Source organism: Castor canadensis, chromosome 17 (assembly GCF_047511655.1).
Source record: "Castor canadensis chromosome 17, mCasCan1.hap1v2, whole genome shotgun sequence".
Classification (NCBI taxonomy): domain Eukaryota; kingdom Metazoa; phylum Chordata; class Mammalia; order Rodentia; family Castoridae; genus Castor; species Castor canadensis.
This window is the reverse complement of record NC_133402.1, coordinates 12,617,598-12,635,241: the sequence shown is the minus strand read 5'-3', so window position 1 is coordinate 12,635,241 and position 17,644 is coordinate 12,617,598. Positions and strand designations below refer to the sequence as shown.

Sequence of the window (17,644 nt, the reverse complement as noted above, 5' to 3'; positions counted from 1 at the left end):
TTCCACTCACCTGTTTTATTCTTCATGTCCCAGGCACTTGGCTGTGCTCATGGCTATGTCCCCAGAGCCCAGGACACTACTGGGCATAGAGTGACCACACAGTAAATATGAATGAGTGAATGGGAATGACTAAAAAGCTACCATTGGATGGAGGTCACAGGGAAATGCCAGCATCCTAATCAACAGTGTCATCAGTGGAGGAAAATGAGCAAAAGCTGCTGAGCAGGATGGGGAAGTGAACGGGATAAGAGATGGCCAGGGGGTAGCCAGCTTGGTCCAGTCTTTCCAGGGTCACCCAGTATATGAGGACTGGGGTCCCTGTCCCTCTCTGTGCACACAGGGCATGAATCTCTCTGGGGGCCAGAAGCAGCGTCTGAGCCTGGCCCGGGCTGTGTACAGAAAGGCTGCCGTGTACCTGTTGGATGACCCCCTGGCAGCCCTCGATGCCCACGTCGGCCAGCATGTCTTCAACCAGGTCATTGGGCCCGGCGGGCTGCTCCAGGGAACGGTGAGTTCAGGAACGTGTGTCAGGGGTCACAGGCAAGGGCAGAGGAATCCTTAGAATTCACTCCTAACCACCTCTCTCCTTGAGTCCAGTTTTCTTCCTTGTATTGGTCAGCTTTTGCTGTGACAATGCCACATAACAACCCCCCCCACTGGTTTGCAACAGTGTTTATTTCTTGTTTATGTGTCTGTGGTTAAACTACTTAGGATTTTTTCACAAGGGTGTGAAAGTGCTAGACATTCAGCAGAAAGCCAGGAAAAGATCAGCATGCGTGTAACTTCCCCTCCTTCCATGACCAGACTCGGATCCTCGTGACCCATGCACTCCACGTCCTGCCCCAGGCTGACCAGATCGTGGTGATGGCTGACGGGGCCATCGCAGAGATCGGCTCCTACCAGGAGCTTCTGCACAAGAAGGGCGCTCTGGTGGGGCTTCTGGATGGAGCCAGACAGCCAGGAGGTGGAGGAGAAGGAGGTACTGACTGGTTATTGCTGAGTATCTGTACCTGGCTCCTGTCACCTTCAGTGGGAGGAGGGACTCTCCATAGGTCCATTGGCATGAGTGGAGAGCCTGGGGAGATGCTCACTGCAGGCCGAAGCCTGGAAGAGGACACTTGTCCCTCCTATGTGCCAGAGACCATGATAAGTGTCTGCACAATCATACACCATTGCCCTCCATCCTACGATAACCCCTGCGGCATGCCTAGCCATTGCTGCCACCTTACAGATGACCAATGTGGAGCCCAAGGGCACAGGTTAGAACCTGGGTGTGTTCAACTCCAGGGTCTGTTACAGAGACTGAGTTTACCCTGATGCCTAGAGAGACCAAAGTCTGCTGGATAAACAGGAGGTTCTGGCAGTAACATCACCTGTGATAGTTACCCGCAGTGAGTGAAAAATACCAGCTCACAGCCCCTTGCTTGTTAGCATTGAATCAGTGTAGTGCCCCTGTGAGGCTGGGACTCTACTTGTCCCATTTCACACATGAGGAAACTGAGGCCCAGAAGTTAAGCAACTGGTCAGAGTTACATGGATGGCTTTTAGGTAGCTGTGCAACTTGACTGCCAAGGAATCTTTTTAAATCACTGAGCTACATGCTCTCCTACAACAGAACAAAGACTTAATCCTAGGTCTCCCTCAGCCTTGGGCTCTAACTTTTCTGGAAACATCTTTTCAGAACTAGCCTACTATCATCAAAACCCTAGGCTATTGATTCAGTGTCACTGCCTTGGAACTAGACAGTGGAACTTGCCCATTTGTATTTGTCAGCTTTTGCTGTGATGGATAACAAAGAATCCCCAAATCTCGGTGGTTCACAATAGCAGTTGCTTCTCGCTCAAGGCTCTGTGGTTAAACTAGTGTAGTTCTGCTTGGGGAACTATCCCGGTCTGGGGAGCAGTGAGTAGAGGAGGTCCTGAGGGAGATGGCATCTGAGGTTGGGTGTGAGTCACCCAGGAAAGAACATCCCAGGTAAAGGAACTGTTTGAACAAGGGTGCTGGGGGAATACGAGGCAACCTGACTTTGTACAATGTTCACTGCTGTTTTTCCGACCCCATGTGTGTAGCAGGTGATCAGTGGTATTTGCTGAGTGAATGAATGAACGCTGAGTGAACCCCTGGGGAGGGTGAAAGAGGTTGGTGGAAAGGCACTGGAGCCACACCAGGGAAGCAGATGCTAGGAGAGGTCAGGATCACATAGAAGGAAGTGTCAAAGCCAGCATCTGGACCCTATGGTTAGACCCTCTTCATGTCACATGACTTCCTTGACCTTGCAGAAACAGAACCTGGGGCCAGCACTGGTGACCCTGGAGGTGGTGGGCCTGAACTCAGACCAGAGATGTGAGTTGACTGGTGGTGGGCATGGGAGGGGGTGGCAGGGTCTGCCTGTGGCCGATGCCACTCAGGCAGAGGGGGGCAACCAAAACTATCACAAACTGAATGCCCACTGAATACCTCTGAATGTTCAGTGCAGATAATTCACCAAAAACTACTAGTCAGCCAATTGGCTCAAATGATTTTAAGTCCTCAGTTCACAGAATGAACAATTTGTCCTCCAACATGACCAATGCATTAAAGTGGACTAAGGACGGTTGTCAGAGTTCTCTCAGTGCCAGAATAGGCCAGGCTGGTTGTTAATAGCTATGCCAGGCTCTATCGCTCAGGCTCTGATAGACCGAAGGGCATAGGCCTTGAGTCTCTCCCTGGGGCATTGCTGGTGCCATCCAGAACCTATAGACCCACTGTCCTCTTTTCTCCCAGTTCTCTTCAGCCAGGCACAGCTGGATGCATATAGGGCCATCTGCAAAGGAAGGATCTGGAGCCTACCCTTCTTGTGGAGGGTGGGCCTGTGACAAAGCCACAGGCTGCTGGGTGCCATAGTGTGAACTTAGGTGCCAGCTGTCATGGGGATGGGTGAGGGGACAAACAAGGGGGACTTTAGGCCTTGGGATGTTGAGCTAAGTACAGCTCCTCCATCCCATCCCAGCCGGCCACCATGAGTGAAACAATGGACAGTCATGCAGTAGGATCAGATAGACAGATGGATGTATATGTGTTGATGTATATGTGGATGAGAGGATGGATGGATAAATGGATGGATGGATGGATGGATGGATGGGTGGATGAGTGGATGGATGCATGCATGCATGATGGGTGGGTAGGAGGATAAATGGATAAGAAAATTATATGGCTAAATTGGAGGATTTATTATAATAAATAGCAGATTGATAGAAGATATATCTATCTATAGATGATACATGATAGATAGTAGATGATAGGTTGATAGATATTATCCCCATTTTGTGACCAGAGAAACTGAGGCACAAAGTAGCTAAACCAATCTACTCATCCACAGAAGAAAGGACCATTCAGGAAGTCATTAGCCTCTGAAATGTACAAAATTGACAATCTGGTCTAACAAATCTGGAAGTGAACAGCTGGGACAAAACAATTGCAGCAAAGCTTAGGCTAAACTGAAAGCAGACTTGTGGGGTTGGGCAATGAGATGACTTCAGGGCCAGGCTTGCTTGACCCTGGGTGATAGATGGTGCATAGCTGGGTACCACACTGGGAGAAGGGAAGTGTGATGTCTAGTGGGTGCTTGATATGAATAAATGAGGAATGGGAGAGTGTGTACCCTAGAGGGGTAGCTACCAGTGACCTGAGGGCTGGGCACTGCCTCTACCCACGAAGAGAGACACTGATTTGTCCTTATTTCCTCTAAGTGACAGGTCCATCAAGTCAGCCTCTGCAAGGGTCAATGCCACTTCAGAAGCCCAGACAGGGGTTCCTCTGGATGACCTTCAGAGCACAGGACAGCAAGCAGGAGAGGACAGCATACTGTATGGCCGGGTAACCACCAGCTGCCCCTGTTGCCCCCAGGACCCCAGTCCCCACCAGATATAGCACTGGGGGAGAAGGAGTGGTTGTCTTTTCTGAGCATTGCTATGTGTCAGTAAGATTCTAGACTATTTCTTAATCCTCACAACCATCTTAGAAAATGGATGGTGATAAATCCTTTTTAGGGATGAAGTAACTGAGGTCGATAAGAGCTAAGAGACTTGTCTGACCAACTCTGGACTTGAGTCTAGGTGTGTCCACATCTTAAGTTTGTACCATTTCTCTTCTTCCATACTGCTCTGTCTGCCCACCCACTCATCCTGTCACCCATCATATACACATCCACCCACTCATCCATGCCATCACCTACCCACTCCAATGATTCAATAATACACTCACTCATCCTCCAATTTATCACTCTGTTCCCATCCACCTTCTCACCCATCCCACCTAACCATATACCCAACCATCCACTCATTTATAGCTATCCATCCATTTATCTATCTTTCCATCATTTATCTGTCTATCCAGCCATCTATTCATTCATTTATCCATCTTACCAGGCTGAGGGAATGGCCTGATAGAGCTCTGAGGTGGGAGAACGTAAGGTACCAAAGAAGGGGAAGGGACCCATGAGGTTTACCCACTTGGAGAGTCATGGGCAGGCCAACAGCACAAGATATGATTAAGCCGACATTTCCAGAAGTTTCCTAAGGAGGCAGCTGGGCAGTGCAAATGTAGGACCAGCACTAGAAGCAGGTGCCTTCACTACTCTGTGCCCCCATGTCTTTAGCTGTGGAGCAGAGGTTATGGGGAGCATAAAGACATGTATCTGTCCCCACCCAAAACCACATGTTGCCCAGCCTGTCACCTTAAGACTTCTAGTGGCCCACTGCGGGGTCTTTAGCAGAGGGGGTCCTGAGGCAGGTGAGGTGGGGGTCTGTAGGGGTGATGGTGCTCCTGGTGGGAGGCATTGAGAGAGGACAGGTGAGGGATGCATGGAAATTCCCCTGCCAGAGTTCTAGGGAGCTTCACCTGGCCCGGCCCTGATTCATCCTTCCCTGTCCTCTGTCACCTTCTCCCCTGGCTGTCCTACAGGTGAAGGCTGCCATGTACCTGACCTACCTGCAGGCTGTGGGTGCCCCCCTCTGCATCTACACCCTCTTGCTCTTCCTCTTCCAGCAAGTGGCCTCCTTCTGCCGGGGCTACTGGCTGAGCCTGTGGGCAGATGACCCGGTTGTAGATGGGCAGCAGTCACAGGCTGCCTTGCGTGGCTGGGTCTTTGGGCTCCTCGGCTGTCTCCAAGGTACCCCTGTTCCCCACTCTCCTTGTCATCCTGCACTGCACTGAGGTCATGCCCCCTTCGCCTCTCCTCAGATCACCCCGTCCTGCCTGAACATCTGTGGAGAAGGTCTGGGGACCAAGTGAGAGACCCTGTCTCAAAAATCAAAAAACAAAAAAAAGTAGGGCTAGGGGAAGCAATGGCAGAGGACAAGGCACATTGTACCTCTTCTGGAATCAAATCTCTCTTAGCCCCTTCACATTTGCAGAGGCCAGCTCCAAGGTCTTCTCTGCTGATGACACTCAGTGCCCTGCCCCAACCTCCAGACAGAGCCAGACCCCTTCCCAACAGATACATCACTGCCACAGTTTTCTCCCTTCTTTTAAAAAAAAAAAAAAACAACCATTGAGATATTTATTGAATTAATTGAAGGCTCACGTGTAGTTGTAAGAGGCAGAGAGCTCCTCATACATGGACACTCTGCCCATTTCTCCCCATGGTACCAAGCTGCAAAACATTGTCCAATAGCACAGGAGGGAAATTGACATGGGCCAATCAGCTGATCTTATTCAAATTTGCCATTGTGTGCTGCTCTGCAATTTTATTGCGTGTGTAGGTTCCATCACCACCTTCAAGATAGAGAACTGGTCCATCTGTTCTGCAACAGTAACTCATGTAGCTCTTTGATTTTGTTTCTTTTTGGTGATACTGGGGATTGAGCTTGCAAGGCAAGTGCTCTGCCACTTAAGCCACACACCCCCAAGTCCTTTTTCTTTTGGTTGTTTTTCAGATAGGTTCTTGCATGGGACAGCCTCAGAACATGATCCTCCTGCCTCCATCTCCTGAGAGGCCAGGAGTGTGCATTGCCATGCCTGGACCATGCTATTCTGTAATAATTACACGCGCCTTCTTCCAGTCTCCCAGACCTTGTCTCTATCCCCTGGTTCTCCTCAAATTTCGCCCAGCTGAAGGGAGTAATGAGAGCCAATGTGTTAAGTTAGCCCCATCCTTAAAGGGTAGTTTCAGTCTGATTCAGTAACCTTGGCCACATTACCAAAATGCTGTAAATCTTTCTGTAAAGTGGGGATATCAGGTCTGAACTTGAGGACCCTTCTAGTCCTAAAAAGCCAGAGACCTGCTCACCACAGCTGCTTGTACAGTGGAGCCCTCAGGGCAAAAGGTTACTTCATCAAGAGGGACTAGAAAATCAAATTTCACCAGCCAAGCCCTGGAATCAACTCAAATCTCCAATCGGGTGTATGTTCCCATCAAAACCCTCTCACGTTGGTCCCTCACTCAGTAGCTACAGGCAAGTCTTCCTATCCCTCTTGTAAAGATGTGCACCTAGAGCCGAAGAAGAGTGATTGGTTATGACTTTTGAATACAAGAACTGAAAATTCAGCTCCAACTAAATTGGTTTAAGCACAAGAGAATTTTTTTAGCTCATGGGTCTGGCTGGTATCCATAGGCAAATAGCTTCAGGTATGGTTGCATCCAGGACTCCAAACAAAGTTGTGAGAAATGGCTTCACTTCCTTCTACCGTGAGGGGTTCCTGTGCAGGCAGGCTCCTCCCCTAGTGGTAAGATAATATTCCAGAGGTCCACCTTGGTCCCTTTATAAAAGCAAGTACCTCTATCCCAAAAGTTCTAAGAGAGTCCCAGGTCTCACTCTCATTGGTCCAGCGTGGGTCATATGTTCATCCCTGAGCCAATGTCAGTGGTTTGGATTGGCCAGGGATAGATTTTGTTCCCTCAGAGCCAAGGACTAAAGTGAGCCAGTGAGCTCCATCCCACACACACAGATCGACACTGGGAGGAAGTGCGATTACACGCTACTTAACGTTAGGGATAAGTTCTGAGAAATTGTCAGTCGGCTGTTTGGTCATTGTGCGAACGCCATACGGTAGAAGGTTGTAAACCTGGATGGTGGAGGCGTAATATCCGTATCGCTCTGTACCACCACGGATCTGGGAGACACAAATTGTATGAGGTGCTGTAACATGGCATACTGCTTTGCAGTTTTGCAGTAACCTTATTTTTATACAAGTAGAAGGAGCCAGGCATGGTGGTACACACCTGTGACCCCAGCTACTTGGGAGGTAAGGATAGGAGGATTGAGGTCCAAAGCCAGCCCAGGCAAAAGTGTGAGACCCTATCTGAAAAACTCAAAGCAAAAGAGTGGCAGGGGATATGGCTCAAATGGTACAGTACCTGCCTAGCAAGTGTGGGACCCCAAGTTTAATCCCCCAGCACAGCACACACATGCACAAAAGACCCAGCGTTGTAGCTCAAGCCTGTAATCTTAGCTACTCAGGGGGGCAGAGATTGGGAGGATTGTGGTTTGAAGCTGGCTTGGGCAAAAAACATGAGTCCCTACCTAAAAAAATAACTTAAAGCAAAAAGGGCTGGCGGCATGGTTCAAATGGGAGAACATCTGCCTAGCAAATGCAAGGCCCTGAGTTCAAACTCCACAAAAGTAGAATACTCTAAAATAGCAACAAAAGTATAGTATGAATGTAAACCAGTAATAGTCACTTTTGACTAAGTACCACCCATCACTGTGCATCGCACCACTGCATCACGAAGACTGACATCGCTAGGTGATAGAAATTTTTCGCTCTGCCATAATCTTATGGAGACTACATCCTCTATGTGGTTCATTTTGGGACCAAAATGTCCTTATGTGGCACCTGACTGTATATAAGCTTCCTCAGACTGCTGTAAAACAAGTTACCATCGGCATGTATCCCCACAGCTCTGAGAGTAGAAATCTAAACCCACAAAGAGGCCATCAGGGAGGAGACCCCCCCCCACCATGCCTCTCTAGCAGCTCCCAGTGACTTCCTTGGCTTGTAGAGGTTTCACTGCAGTCTCTCCCTGTGTCTTAGCGTCTTTGTGCCTGTGATGTTCTTACAAGGACACCAAAGACCGAAGTTAGGTGCCGTCTAAATTCAGGATGATCTTAAATGACATCTGCAAAGACTCCCTTTCCAAACAAGGTCATATTCTGAGGTCCTGGTAGATGTGAATTTTGGAGGACACTATTCAAGTCCCTAGAGGGTGGGTGATCAGAGTGGCCTAATCATAAAATGGCCAGTGCAGGGTGGTGGGAGAGAGCTGCCCAAGTCCCGAAGCAGTGCACTTGGGGATCTCCAGGCCTCACGCTGTGATCCTTCATCCCCCCACAGCCATCGGGCTATTTGCCTCCATGGCTGCAGTGTTCCTGGGTGGGATCCGAGCATCCAGCCTGCTCTTCCGGAAGCTTCTGTGGGATGTGGCTCGGTCTCCCATTGGCTTCTTTGAGCAGACACCCATCGGGAACCTACTGAACCGCTTCTCCAAGGAGACAGACACCGTGGATGTGGACATCCCCGACAAACTCAGGACCCTGCTGACTTTTGCCTTTGGACTCCTGGAGGTCGGCCTGGCGGTGACAATGGCCACTCCCCTGGCCATTGTGGCCATCCTGCCACTGATAGTCCTCTATGCTGGGTTTCAGGTAGGGAGAGGTCAGGGAGGCTTCTGGGGCCAGCTGAGGTCACCTCTGCCAGTCTTTTCTCTGAGCAGGACATAGTGTGAGAGGTTCTTCCCAGCTGGGTGTGTGGGGCTGCCCTGTGAAGTGTCCCCAGGACTGGAGCACCACAGTCTCATACTCACATTAGTCATGTCATGGTGTGGTGGCACACACCTGAAATCCCAGCTCTTGGGAGGCTGAGGTAGAAAGGTCACGAATTCGAGGTCAGCCTGTGCTACTTAGTGAAACCCTGTCTCAAAAAAATTCTTCTTAATATCTGTCCTTTTGCCCACTGCTTCCTCTTCTCCAATTATCTGAATACTGATCAAACATCGCAAGGTCTCAGACTATTATAGATTCTTTCTTTGCCATAGTCAGAGACCAACTGTAATTGGCCTACCCAAAAGAACCTACCTAATGTGAGCTGGGTGTGGTGGTGCACACCTGTGATCCCAGCACTCAGGAGGCTGAGGCAGGAGCATCGAGAGTTCCTGGCTAGCCTGGTCAAGACCTTGTCTCATTAAGGAGAATTTAACAGCTTACATTTCTGGGCTGCAGTGGGTCCATCTGTCACCAGGACACTTCTTGTCACTATAGCTGTGCTCGGTGATTCTCAAAGTGTGACCCAGAGCCAGAAGCATCAGAATCACCTGGGAGTCAGGTAGAGATGCAAGTTCTCAGGCCCCATCCCAGACCCACCCCCCACACATACTGTGGGAATGGGCTTGTCACAAACCCTCTAATTCTGATGCATGTGGATGGTTGAGAGCACCTGGCTTAACTCTGCTTGACCTGGCTTTGCACATGCTTTTTCAGGTCTGATGGCCCTCAACAACCTTCTGCTCCACCTTAGCAACCCCAGCTCCATATTCATAGATCAATCCCAGGGAAGGTTTTTATTGGCCCATTATGGGTCATGTGCCCATTCTTGAGCCAATCACAGTGATACAATGGATAGTATGTTCTGACTAGCTAGGCTGGGTCATGTGACCTCCTTATAACCAAGTCCCATGATTGACAGTGTCCCCAGCACTTTCCACCCACAGGAAATCTGAGTTTTGTCTGGGGTCAGGCAAAAACGATGACTACTACTGTTTTCCGTTGCCCCATCTCTTCTCTAAGTCCTAATGACAGAGAATGGGATGTTTCTCTGTCATGAGCTTTGAAGTTAGGCAGAGATGGCTTTGAGTCTAGGCCCTGCCACATACTGTAGAGACCAGAACGGCTGCTAGTCCCCTGAAATTGGAACCGAGAATGCAAGCAACTGGCTATGATCACACAGCCTGGTCTGGAACCCTGTACTGGGGGACCCCTGTGCTTCTGGGTGTTACCTCCCTGTGTATCTGACTGCTCCCTTCCTGTCTCTTATCCATCCTGCCTCAGAGCCTGTATGTGGCCACCTCATGCCAGCTGAGACGCCTGGAGTCAGCCAGCTACTCTTCAGTGTGTTCCCACATGGCTGAGACATTCCAGGGCAGTGCAGTGGTCAGGGCGTTCCGAGCCCAGGGCCCCTTTGTGACTCAAAACAATGTTCTCGTGGATGAAAACCAGAGGGTCAGTTTCCCAAGACTGGTGGCTGACAGGTAGGAAGGGCTTGGGGATAGAGAAGACCCTATAATCTGTGTTCACAGAGGGGAGCCCTGAGATCATACTGGCTGGAGAGGTCACGTGCTTGCTCCAGGTCCCATAGCAAGTTGGGGGGAAGGGTGAGACTGGAACTCATCGTCCATCTGTGGCCTTGTACCATGAGCACGTGGCCAGAGAGGTTCCCCAATAGCTAAGTATTACATCCATATAAAGATAATATTTCATTATATAGATGGGTAAACTGGGATTCAAAGACGTGAGGGGACTCCCCCCACACTAGCGCCCTAGGAAGCGGCAAACTTTAGGGTGAGGCATTTTTTTGCAGTACTGGGATTTGAGCTCGGGGCCTCAGGCTTGCTAGATAGGTGCTGTAACACTTAAGGCCCATCCCCCACCATTTTGCCAATCTGTTCTCTCACTGGTTGCTTCCTTGAGAAGCACGACCTGTTGGAGAGGCTCTGTGCTTTCTGGTATCTGTCAGATAGAAGTGGCTTCTGCAAGCAGCTAACCCTCTCTGAGTCTCAGTTTCCTCGTCTATCAAAGGGGAACAATCCCCACTCCTCTTGTTAGGAAGATTAGATGTTATGTGTGGTAAAGCGTGGGGCTTCCTATAGACAGTGAATTCTTACCTATTTGAGTCACAGCTGTGTCCCCAGTACCTCAGAAGTGCTCGATGTATGTCTGTTGGATGAGCGAATGTAGAGCAGGAACTCACTGAGGGTCCATGTTTACTTGTCCATTCAGTAAATAATTCTTGAGTGCCTACTCTGGACTGGGTCCTGAACTAGGTATTGGAGATAGAGCCCTGAATGAGACAGGGTCCCTGCCCCCACAGAGCCCGTGATCTCCTAATGGAGACGAGTCAATGATGGATTGAATGACTTAGCTACAGAGAGATAACTGTAGTGAAGGATGTGGTGCTACAGAGAAAGTAGAGGTGCTATCAGGGAAGGCTCTCAGAGGAGGTTGACATTTGGCTTGACCTACAGGAAGCTAAGATATTGGCCACATGAAGAGGGAGGTTGGGATCAGGCCAGGGGGACAGCAAGGACACATAGCTTGGCATATCCTAGGGACAGTAAAGCTCTACTGAGCACTGAGCATGTGCCAGACCCTGGGGTGGGTCCAAGAGAGACAGAGTCACCTGCCACCTCCCCTCCTCTTGGGTGTGAGGAGATCATTGCTGCAACTCCTGTAAGTACTGAACCAACAGGATGACCAGTCCTTGTGACCAGAGAAGTGGGTCCTGGCAGATGAGGTCCCCCACTGACCCTGCTGTGTGACCTGCTTCACTTTGCAGGTGGCTGGCTGCCAACCTGGAACTCCTGGGGAACGGTCTGGTATTCGTGGCTGCCATGTGTGCTGTTGTGAGTAAGGCTCACCTGAGTGCTGGCATCGTGGGATTTTCTGTCTCGGCTGCCCTCCAGGTACCCCAGCACCTGGGCTTGGGGTGGGAGCAGAACTGGAGACAGATCCCTATGAGTGGATACTCAAGAACCCCCAAGTCAAAACTGCCTAGCGGTCAGGAAACTATAACTCTGTGAGACTGCACTTAGTCCAGGTGACCTTGTCTGACCTTGAGCAAGAGTCTTCCCTAGGGAAGACTCAATGTGCACATGGGAAAAAGGGGCCAGGACTGTCACTTCTGACCTTTGCAAGTCTGGTTGAGATAGAGCTCAGAGGGTGGGTTTCCAGGTTGGGAGTGTGACTAAGTGGTAGAGTACCTGCCTAGCACGCACAGGGCTCTGGGGTCCATCCCCATCCCCAGCACTGCAAAAACAACAAACAGAACAGTGGACCCCTGGTGCACTGTTAGTTTTTTGGTAGCTATTTTGGAGCTATACATCTCACTTTGAGATGTCAGGTCATGACATCTCAAAGTGACATTTGGTAGGAATGAAGCATGGTTCTAAGCACTTCATAAGTAGTAACTTATTTAATTCTGCCCACAGCCCCAGTCAGGGTGGTGGTACGTATTATCCTCCTTTTATGGTTGAGGTTACTAAGCTTAAGTTAAAGCAAGCCAAAGGTTGGGGTGTGCCACAGGTGGGAAGGAAGCTGGGAAGGCCAGAAGGAAGTGAGGCAGGGATGTGAAGTATGTGTTGGGTTGGGGGATGGGACAGTGCTCTGGGCAGAAGGAACAGCAGGAGGAAAGGCCTTGAGGCCATGCTGGGTGGGGACATCCCTGATGTGCTAGAGGAAGGACAATAAGGCAGGTGTGGCTGGAGAGGGCAGTGGGGTTGTGGAGAGGAGGGCAGGGCTGGCAGGTGCACAGAACTGTTCATGCATCCTAGTCTTAGCAAGGAGCTTGGAGGCTCCCAAGTGTGAAGAGAAACCAGTGGGGACACTGTCAAGATGGAATCAGCAGGCTTAGGACATGCTGGGTGTCCTTGGAGGGCTGTGTACCCTCTCTGGTACTGTTTCCCTACCTGTAACAAGATGGTTTGGACTAGCCGGTGTCTGAGGGCCCTTGTTTTTGGCACACTCAGGTTCTACCGCGTAAAGGGAGGGATACTGTTGGCTGAAGTCAAATCTAATCTCTTTGGACCCAAGTCCTCAGGCGCCCCTGTTCCTATGACCCCTCTTTATTCCCCTGCCTCAGGGTGGGGGCTCTGCAAGCCCAATGTGAGCACAGCCTGAGGTGTCCTCCTTGCACCAGGTGACCCAGACACTGCAGTGGGTTGTTCGCAGCTGGACAGACCTGGAGAACAGCATCGTGGCAGTAGAACGGGTGCAGAGCTATGTGCACACGCCCAAGGAGGTGACAGGCGGAAGACGGGGTGGGGATGCCCTGGATGGACACACAAGGGAGGGCAGCAGACCCAGGTCAATGTCTTGCAGTGAACTTTGGAGTCTGTCCCCTTTTCTGTCCCCTGAAGGCCCTACCACTGTAGGCTGGAGTCACAGCTAGGATGGGGGTGATGGTGAAGACTGTCAAATCCTTCCCACCTCGAGTGAGGCAGGTTCCCCATTAGAGGGACAGGGGACAATGAGGGACAGGAGGCAAAGGCAATGTAACAGAAACGCTGTAGTAACAGGATAGCACCGTTTTAGAAAATAATTACATATGGTAATAGTTAATTGCAGGAATGCAACAGCAGGACTGTGACATTGCAGGGATGCAACCACAACTTTGTAGGACTAGGACAGGAATATTAAAGTCAGGTGATTGCCACATTTTAGGGACAAACAGCAATATAGTAGCAACGTGCCTGCAATAAACAGCAACAGAGTACCTGATGGCAACATAGGAAGTAGAAACTGACCTTGTTACAGTAGCAGTTTTTGGGTGACAGAGCAGCAATGTAACAACACAACTGGTTTTTCTGGAAGGACCCAATGATCCTGCAGGGAAGGATGTAGCCTAGGCCCCTGTCCTGCTATAAACACAGGCCAGGTCCCCTGCTCTTTTATCTCCATTTAACACACGAGCCCAAGCCCCACGGGTGGAATGATCTGTCCGAGGCCACAGGAGCTCCACACAGCACAGTCCTGTCCTAATCACCAAGATGCGAATGTCCACTCCTACTACAGGAAGAGAGACTATTTCTTGACAACAAGCAGTGGTTAGCACAAAGAGAGAACAGGTCACCAGACTGTCACTATTTTTATGATACCACATGTTTTTTCAAGTTTAAGTTCTAGGACAGCCTTGTAACACAGCAGTAAATGTGCTCCCTCTGGGAGGGCTTCTCTGATCAGTGTGTCTCACCCTCTCTCCAGGCTCCCTGGAGGCTGCCCACCTGTGCAGCTCGGCCCCCCTGGCCTTGTGGGGGACAGATTGAGTTCCAGAATTTTGGGCTGAGACACCGACCAGAGCTTCCGCTGGCGGTGCAGGGCGTGTCCCTGAAGATCCACGCAGGGGAGAAGGTGAGAAGCTCTCCCACCATGTCCTCATAGATGCCAGGTACCAGGGTCCAGGCCTGGGTACCAGTCGCCCCCTCAATGTCCCCAAATTTTCAGACCCCCACCCCCTAAACTGGATTTCACATTCCCAAATCTGCCTCTGTGAATGACTTCTTCCATCCATCTTGGTACCCCTGACTATTCCTTCCTCTCTTTAATTGAACACCTCTTATGTGCTCGCCAGTGGCAAATGTTCTATTGACACTATACAGTTTGCATGGGATGGTTCCTGGCTTTGCCATGGGTGACCTTCAGCAAGTCAATTCATGTCTTGGTCTCAGTTTTTCCATCTATAAAGTGGGAACAGTAACACTGACCTCAGAGTTGTTGAGAAGTTTGAGATAAATGCTCAGAAAGCGCCTGGGACTTGGTGGGCACTATGGAAACATGGCAGTGTTTAACTACTGTTGGCATGTTTACTCTCGAAACAACCCTACGAGGACCCCATTTGTGGAATCCTCCTCTCTGCCACCCACCCCCTCCACTGCTCCAGGCTCCCCAGAGAGCCTCCATCTCCCCACCTCCATCTTCGTGTCTTGAGAGCTGTTTGAACATGACATTGTCCTGCTCTAAATCTTCCACCAGCTCCCAGCTTCCCTCAGAGTGAAGTCTGAACTTCTGAACTTGGCATTCAGGGCCCTGCCCACCTCCTCTGCCAGTGGTGGTGATGCTGCCTCTGAGCCAGATGGGCTGTAAGCTCAGTGAGTTTATAGTCTGGTAACTCATTTGGTGCACTTTACCTGAAATCCTTCCCGTCCCTGAACTCATACTCATCCTTCAAGAGCCCATTCAAGTTGCCCCTCTCTTTCTGAAGCCTTCTCTGGTTACCCCCACCAAACCTCACTCCAGGCAGCATGAATAGGACCTCCATGTTTACCTTGGTTACTACGGGTCCCATACTTGCTCCTCACACTCTATTAAGTTTACCCATTGCACAATTTCCAAGACCACAGGGTAAGCACTTTTCTGTGTTCCTGGTGTTTACAAGTGAGCATGGCATTCCGAGGGAGACCTACATGTTTGCTAGGCAGTTTTGAACCCCAGCATGGGTCAGACATTGAGGAAACAGCATTAGCGAGAGAGAAGGGTGGGAGGAAGAATGGGCAGTTGGATGGAAGGATGAGGGTGGAAGAAAGAATGAGACATATGGATGGACGGGATACAGGATGGCTAGAAGGATGAGAAATGAATAGAAGAAAAGATGATGGGATGGAAGGAAGGGTGGATGGCAGGAGGATGGAAGATGAGGGCTGATGGAAGGGGGTGGTTTAGAAGGATAGGGAGAGACGGAGCAAGGCAGGATAGCTGGACAGAAAGAAGGGTGGGGGCAGATGGAAAGACGGGAGAGAGATGCAGGGTGAGGAAAGACAGACAAGAATGCACAGGTTGGGTGGATGGCTAGTACATGGAAAGGTGGACTTGTGGAAGGGTGGGTGCTCCAAGGATGATGAATGCACAGGTCTTTGGTGCAGGGAGACACCTCCCAAATAGATGCCCACGAGCCTGCTGGATTGGGTCTTGCCTTCTTTGGGCCAGACCTCGTCAGAACAGGCTGTACCCTCCCATTCCCTGGCAGGTGGGCATCGTGGGCAGGACAGGGGCCGGAAAGTCCTCTCTGGCTGGGGGCCTGCTACGGCTCCAGGAGGCAGCTGAGGGCGGGGTCTGGATCGATGGGGTCCCCATCGCCCATGTGGGGCTGCACACACTACGGTCCAGAATCACGATCATCCCTCAGGTGAGGCACAGGGAAACAGGCAAGGAGGGTGGATGGAGGTAGACAGAGTGACAGGGCTGTGCTTTGACCACTGCTCCTCCTGGCCAGGATCCCATTCTGTTCCCTGGCTCTCTGCGAATGAACCTGGACCTGCTGCAAGAGCACACGGATGAAGCCATCTGGGCAGCCCTGGAGACCGTGCAGTTCAGGACCTTTGTGAGCAGCCTTCCTGGCCAGCTGCAGTACGAGTGTGCCGATCACGGTGACGACCTGAGGTGTGCTCACCCACCATGGCAGCGGGGGGTCAGGGCAAAGGAAGAGGATGGCCTGGCCACAGAGTAGGACTAGGTAACATGAGCTGTATACCAAAACTAAGAGATTTAAATATAGTAAAATGTAATGTGAAATTTAACTCACAGCCATGACTTATGGGGACTGAACCCAGGGCCTTCTGCACACTAAGCAAAATTCTACCACTGAGCCCCATCTCCAACCCACTTTTTTTTTTTTTTTGGCAGTACTAGGGTTTGAAATCAGGGCCTCATGTTTGCTAGGCAGGCACTGTACGACTTGAGCCCTCCACCAGCCATTTTTTTGATTGGGTATATTTGAGTAGGATCTCTCAAACTGTTTGCTCAGGCTGGCTTCGAACTACAAGCCTCCTGATCTTTTATTTTTTATTTTATTCATATGTGCATACAATGTTTGGGTCATTTCTCCCCCCTTCCTCCGCTCCCTCCCTTACTCCCCTTACCCCTCACTACCTGGCAGAAACTATTTTGCCCTTATTTCTAATTTTGTTGTAGAGAGAGTATAAGCAATAATAGGAAGGAACAAGGGTTTTTGCTGGTTGAGATAAGGATAGCTATACAGGGCATTGACTCACATTGATTTCCTGTGCGTGGGTGTTACCTTCTAGGTTAATTCTTTTTGATCTAACCTTTTCTCTAGTTCCTGGTCCCCTTCTCCTATTGGCCTCAGTTGCTTTTAAGGTATCTGCTTTAGTTTCTCTGCGTTGAGGGCAACAAATGCTAGCTAATTTTTTGGGTGTCCTACCTATCCTCACCCCTCCCTTGTGTGCTCTCACTTTTATCATGTGCTCAAAGTCCAGTCCCCTTGTTGTGTTTGCCCTTGGTCTAATGTCCGCAGATGAGGGAGAACATAAGATTCCTGATCTTCATGCCTCCTGAGTAGCTAGGATTACAGGTGTGAGCCATCGGTGTCTGTTTGTAGCTGGTTTTTTAGCTGTCGTAAATAGTGTTATGAGCACAGATAGTTAGGTGTAGTATTTGTTGTGGTTGTTGTTTTGTTTTCAGACTGATTCTTGCTATGTAGCCAGGTTGGCCTCAACTTCCAGGTGTGTACACCTGACTACCTGTATGCTGTTTTAAAACCCAACATGTTCTAGACTCACAAAGCCTCGGGCACAGGTGTGAGGAGGATGTGACTGTGAGGTTTCAGTGCCGGAGGGGCAGTGGGGCTTGGCAGGTCAGATTGCCAGGCCTCAAAGCCAGGCTCCCCCACTTACAGCTGTGGGACCCTGGTGAAGTTGCTGAGTCTCCTGGACCTTGGTTTGCTTAGCCAAAGGATGGGATTCAGTGCCCACCTGGCAAGGATGAAGTGGATTATATGTGTAAAGTGACTGAGTGTCTGCAGATAGGAAAAGGTGTATGTTCACTTGAATCTTCAGCCATCTCCTCACTGATCCCGTTTCACAGAGGCGAGGGCTGGGGGTCTCAGTGGTCATACCACCTTGAACCTCAACTGCTCCATCTGTAATTAGATTAAAAAGCTATTT

The 17,644-nt window shown here is 50.2% G+C and overlaps 1 protein-coding gene across 4 annotated transcripts in view; it reads left to right on the top strand.

The window, feature by feature from the left end:
- Window positions 1-17,644, top strand: part of Abcc6 (ATP binding cassette subfamily C member 6) — a 49,094-nt gene that overhangs the window by 29,681 nt on the left and 1,769 nt on the right. For 2 of the 4 annotated variants that reach the window (XM_074060446.1, XM_020181577.2), the window contains exons 18-29: window positions 341-508; window positions 805-979; window positions 2,280-2,343; window positions 3,729-3,855; window positions 4,942-5,149; window positions 8,314-8,624; window positions 10,023-10,222; window positions 11,527-11,653; window positions 12,886-12,987; window positions 13,950-14,096; window positions 15,709-15,867; window positions 15,955-16,121. In XM_074060446.1, coding sequence (XP_073916547.1) covers window positions 341-508; window positions 805-979; window positions 2,280-2,343; window positions 3,729-3,855; window positions 4,942-5,149; window positions 8,314-8,624; window positions 10,023-10,222; window positions 11,527-11,653; window positions 12,886-12,987; window positions 13,950-14,096; window positions 15,709-15,867; window positions 15,955-16,121 — 1,955 coding nt within the window. Of the gene's footprint in view, window positions 1-340; window positions 509-804; window positions 980-2,279; window positions 2,344-3,728; window positions 3,856-4,941; window positions 5,150-8,313; window positions 8,625-10,022; window positions 10,223-11,526; window positions 11,654-12,885; window positions 13,053-13,949; window positions 14,097-15,708; window positions 15,868-15,954; window positions 16,122-17,644 lie in introns of those variants that run through there. The other 2 variants (XM_074060445.1, XR_012443297.1) reach the window with 2 other exon arrangements.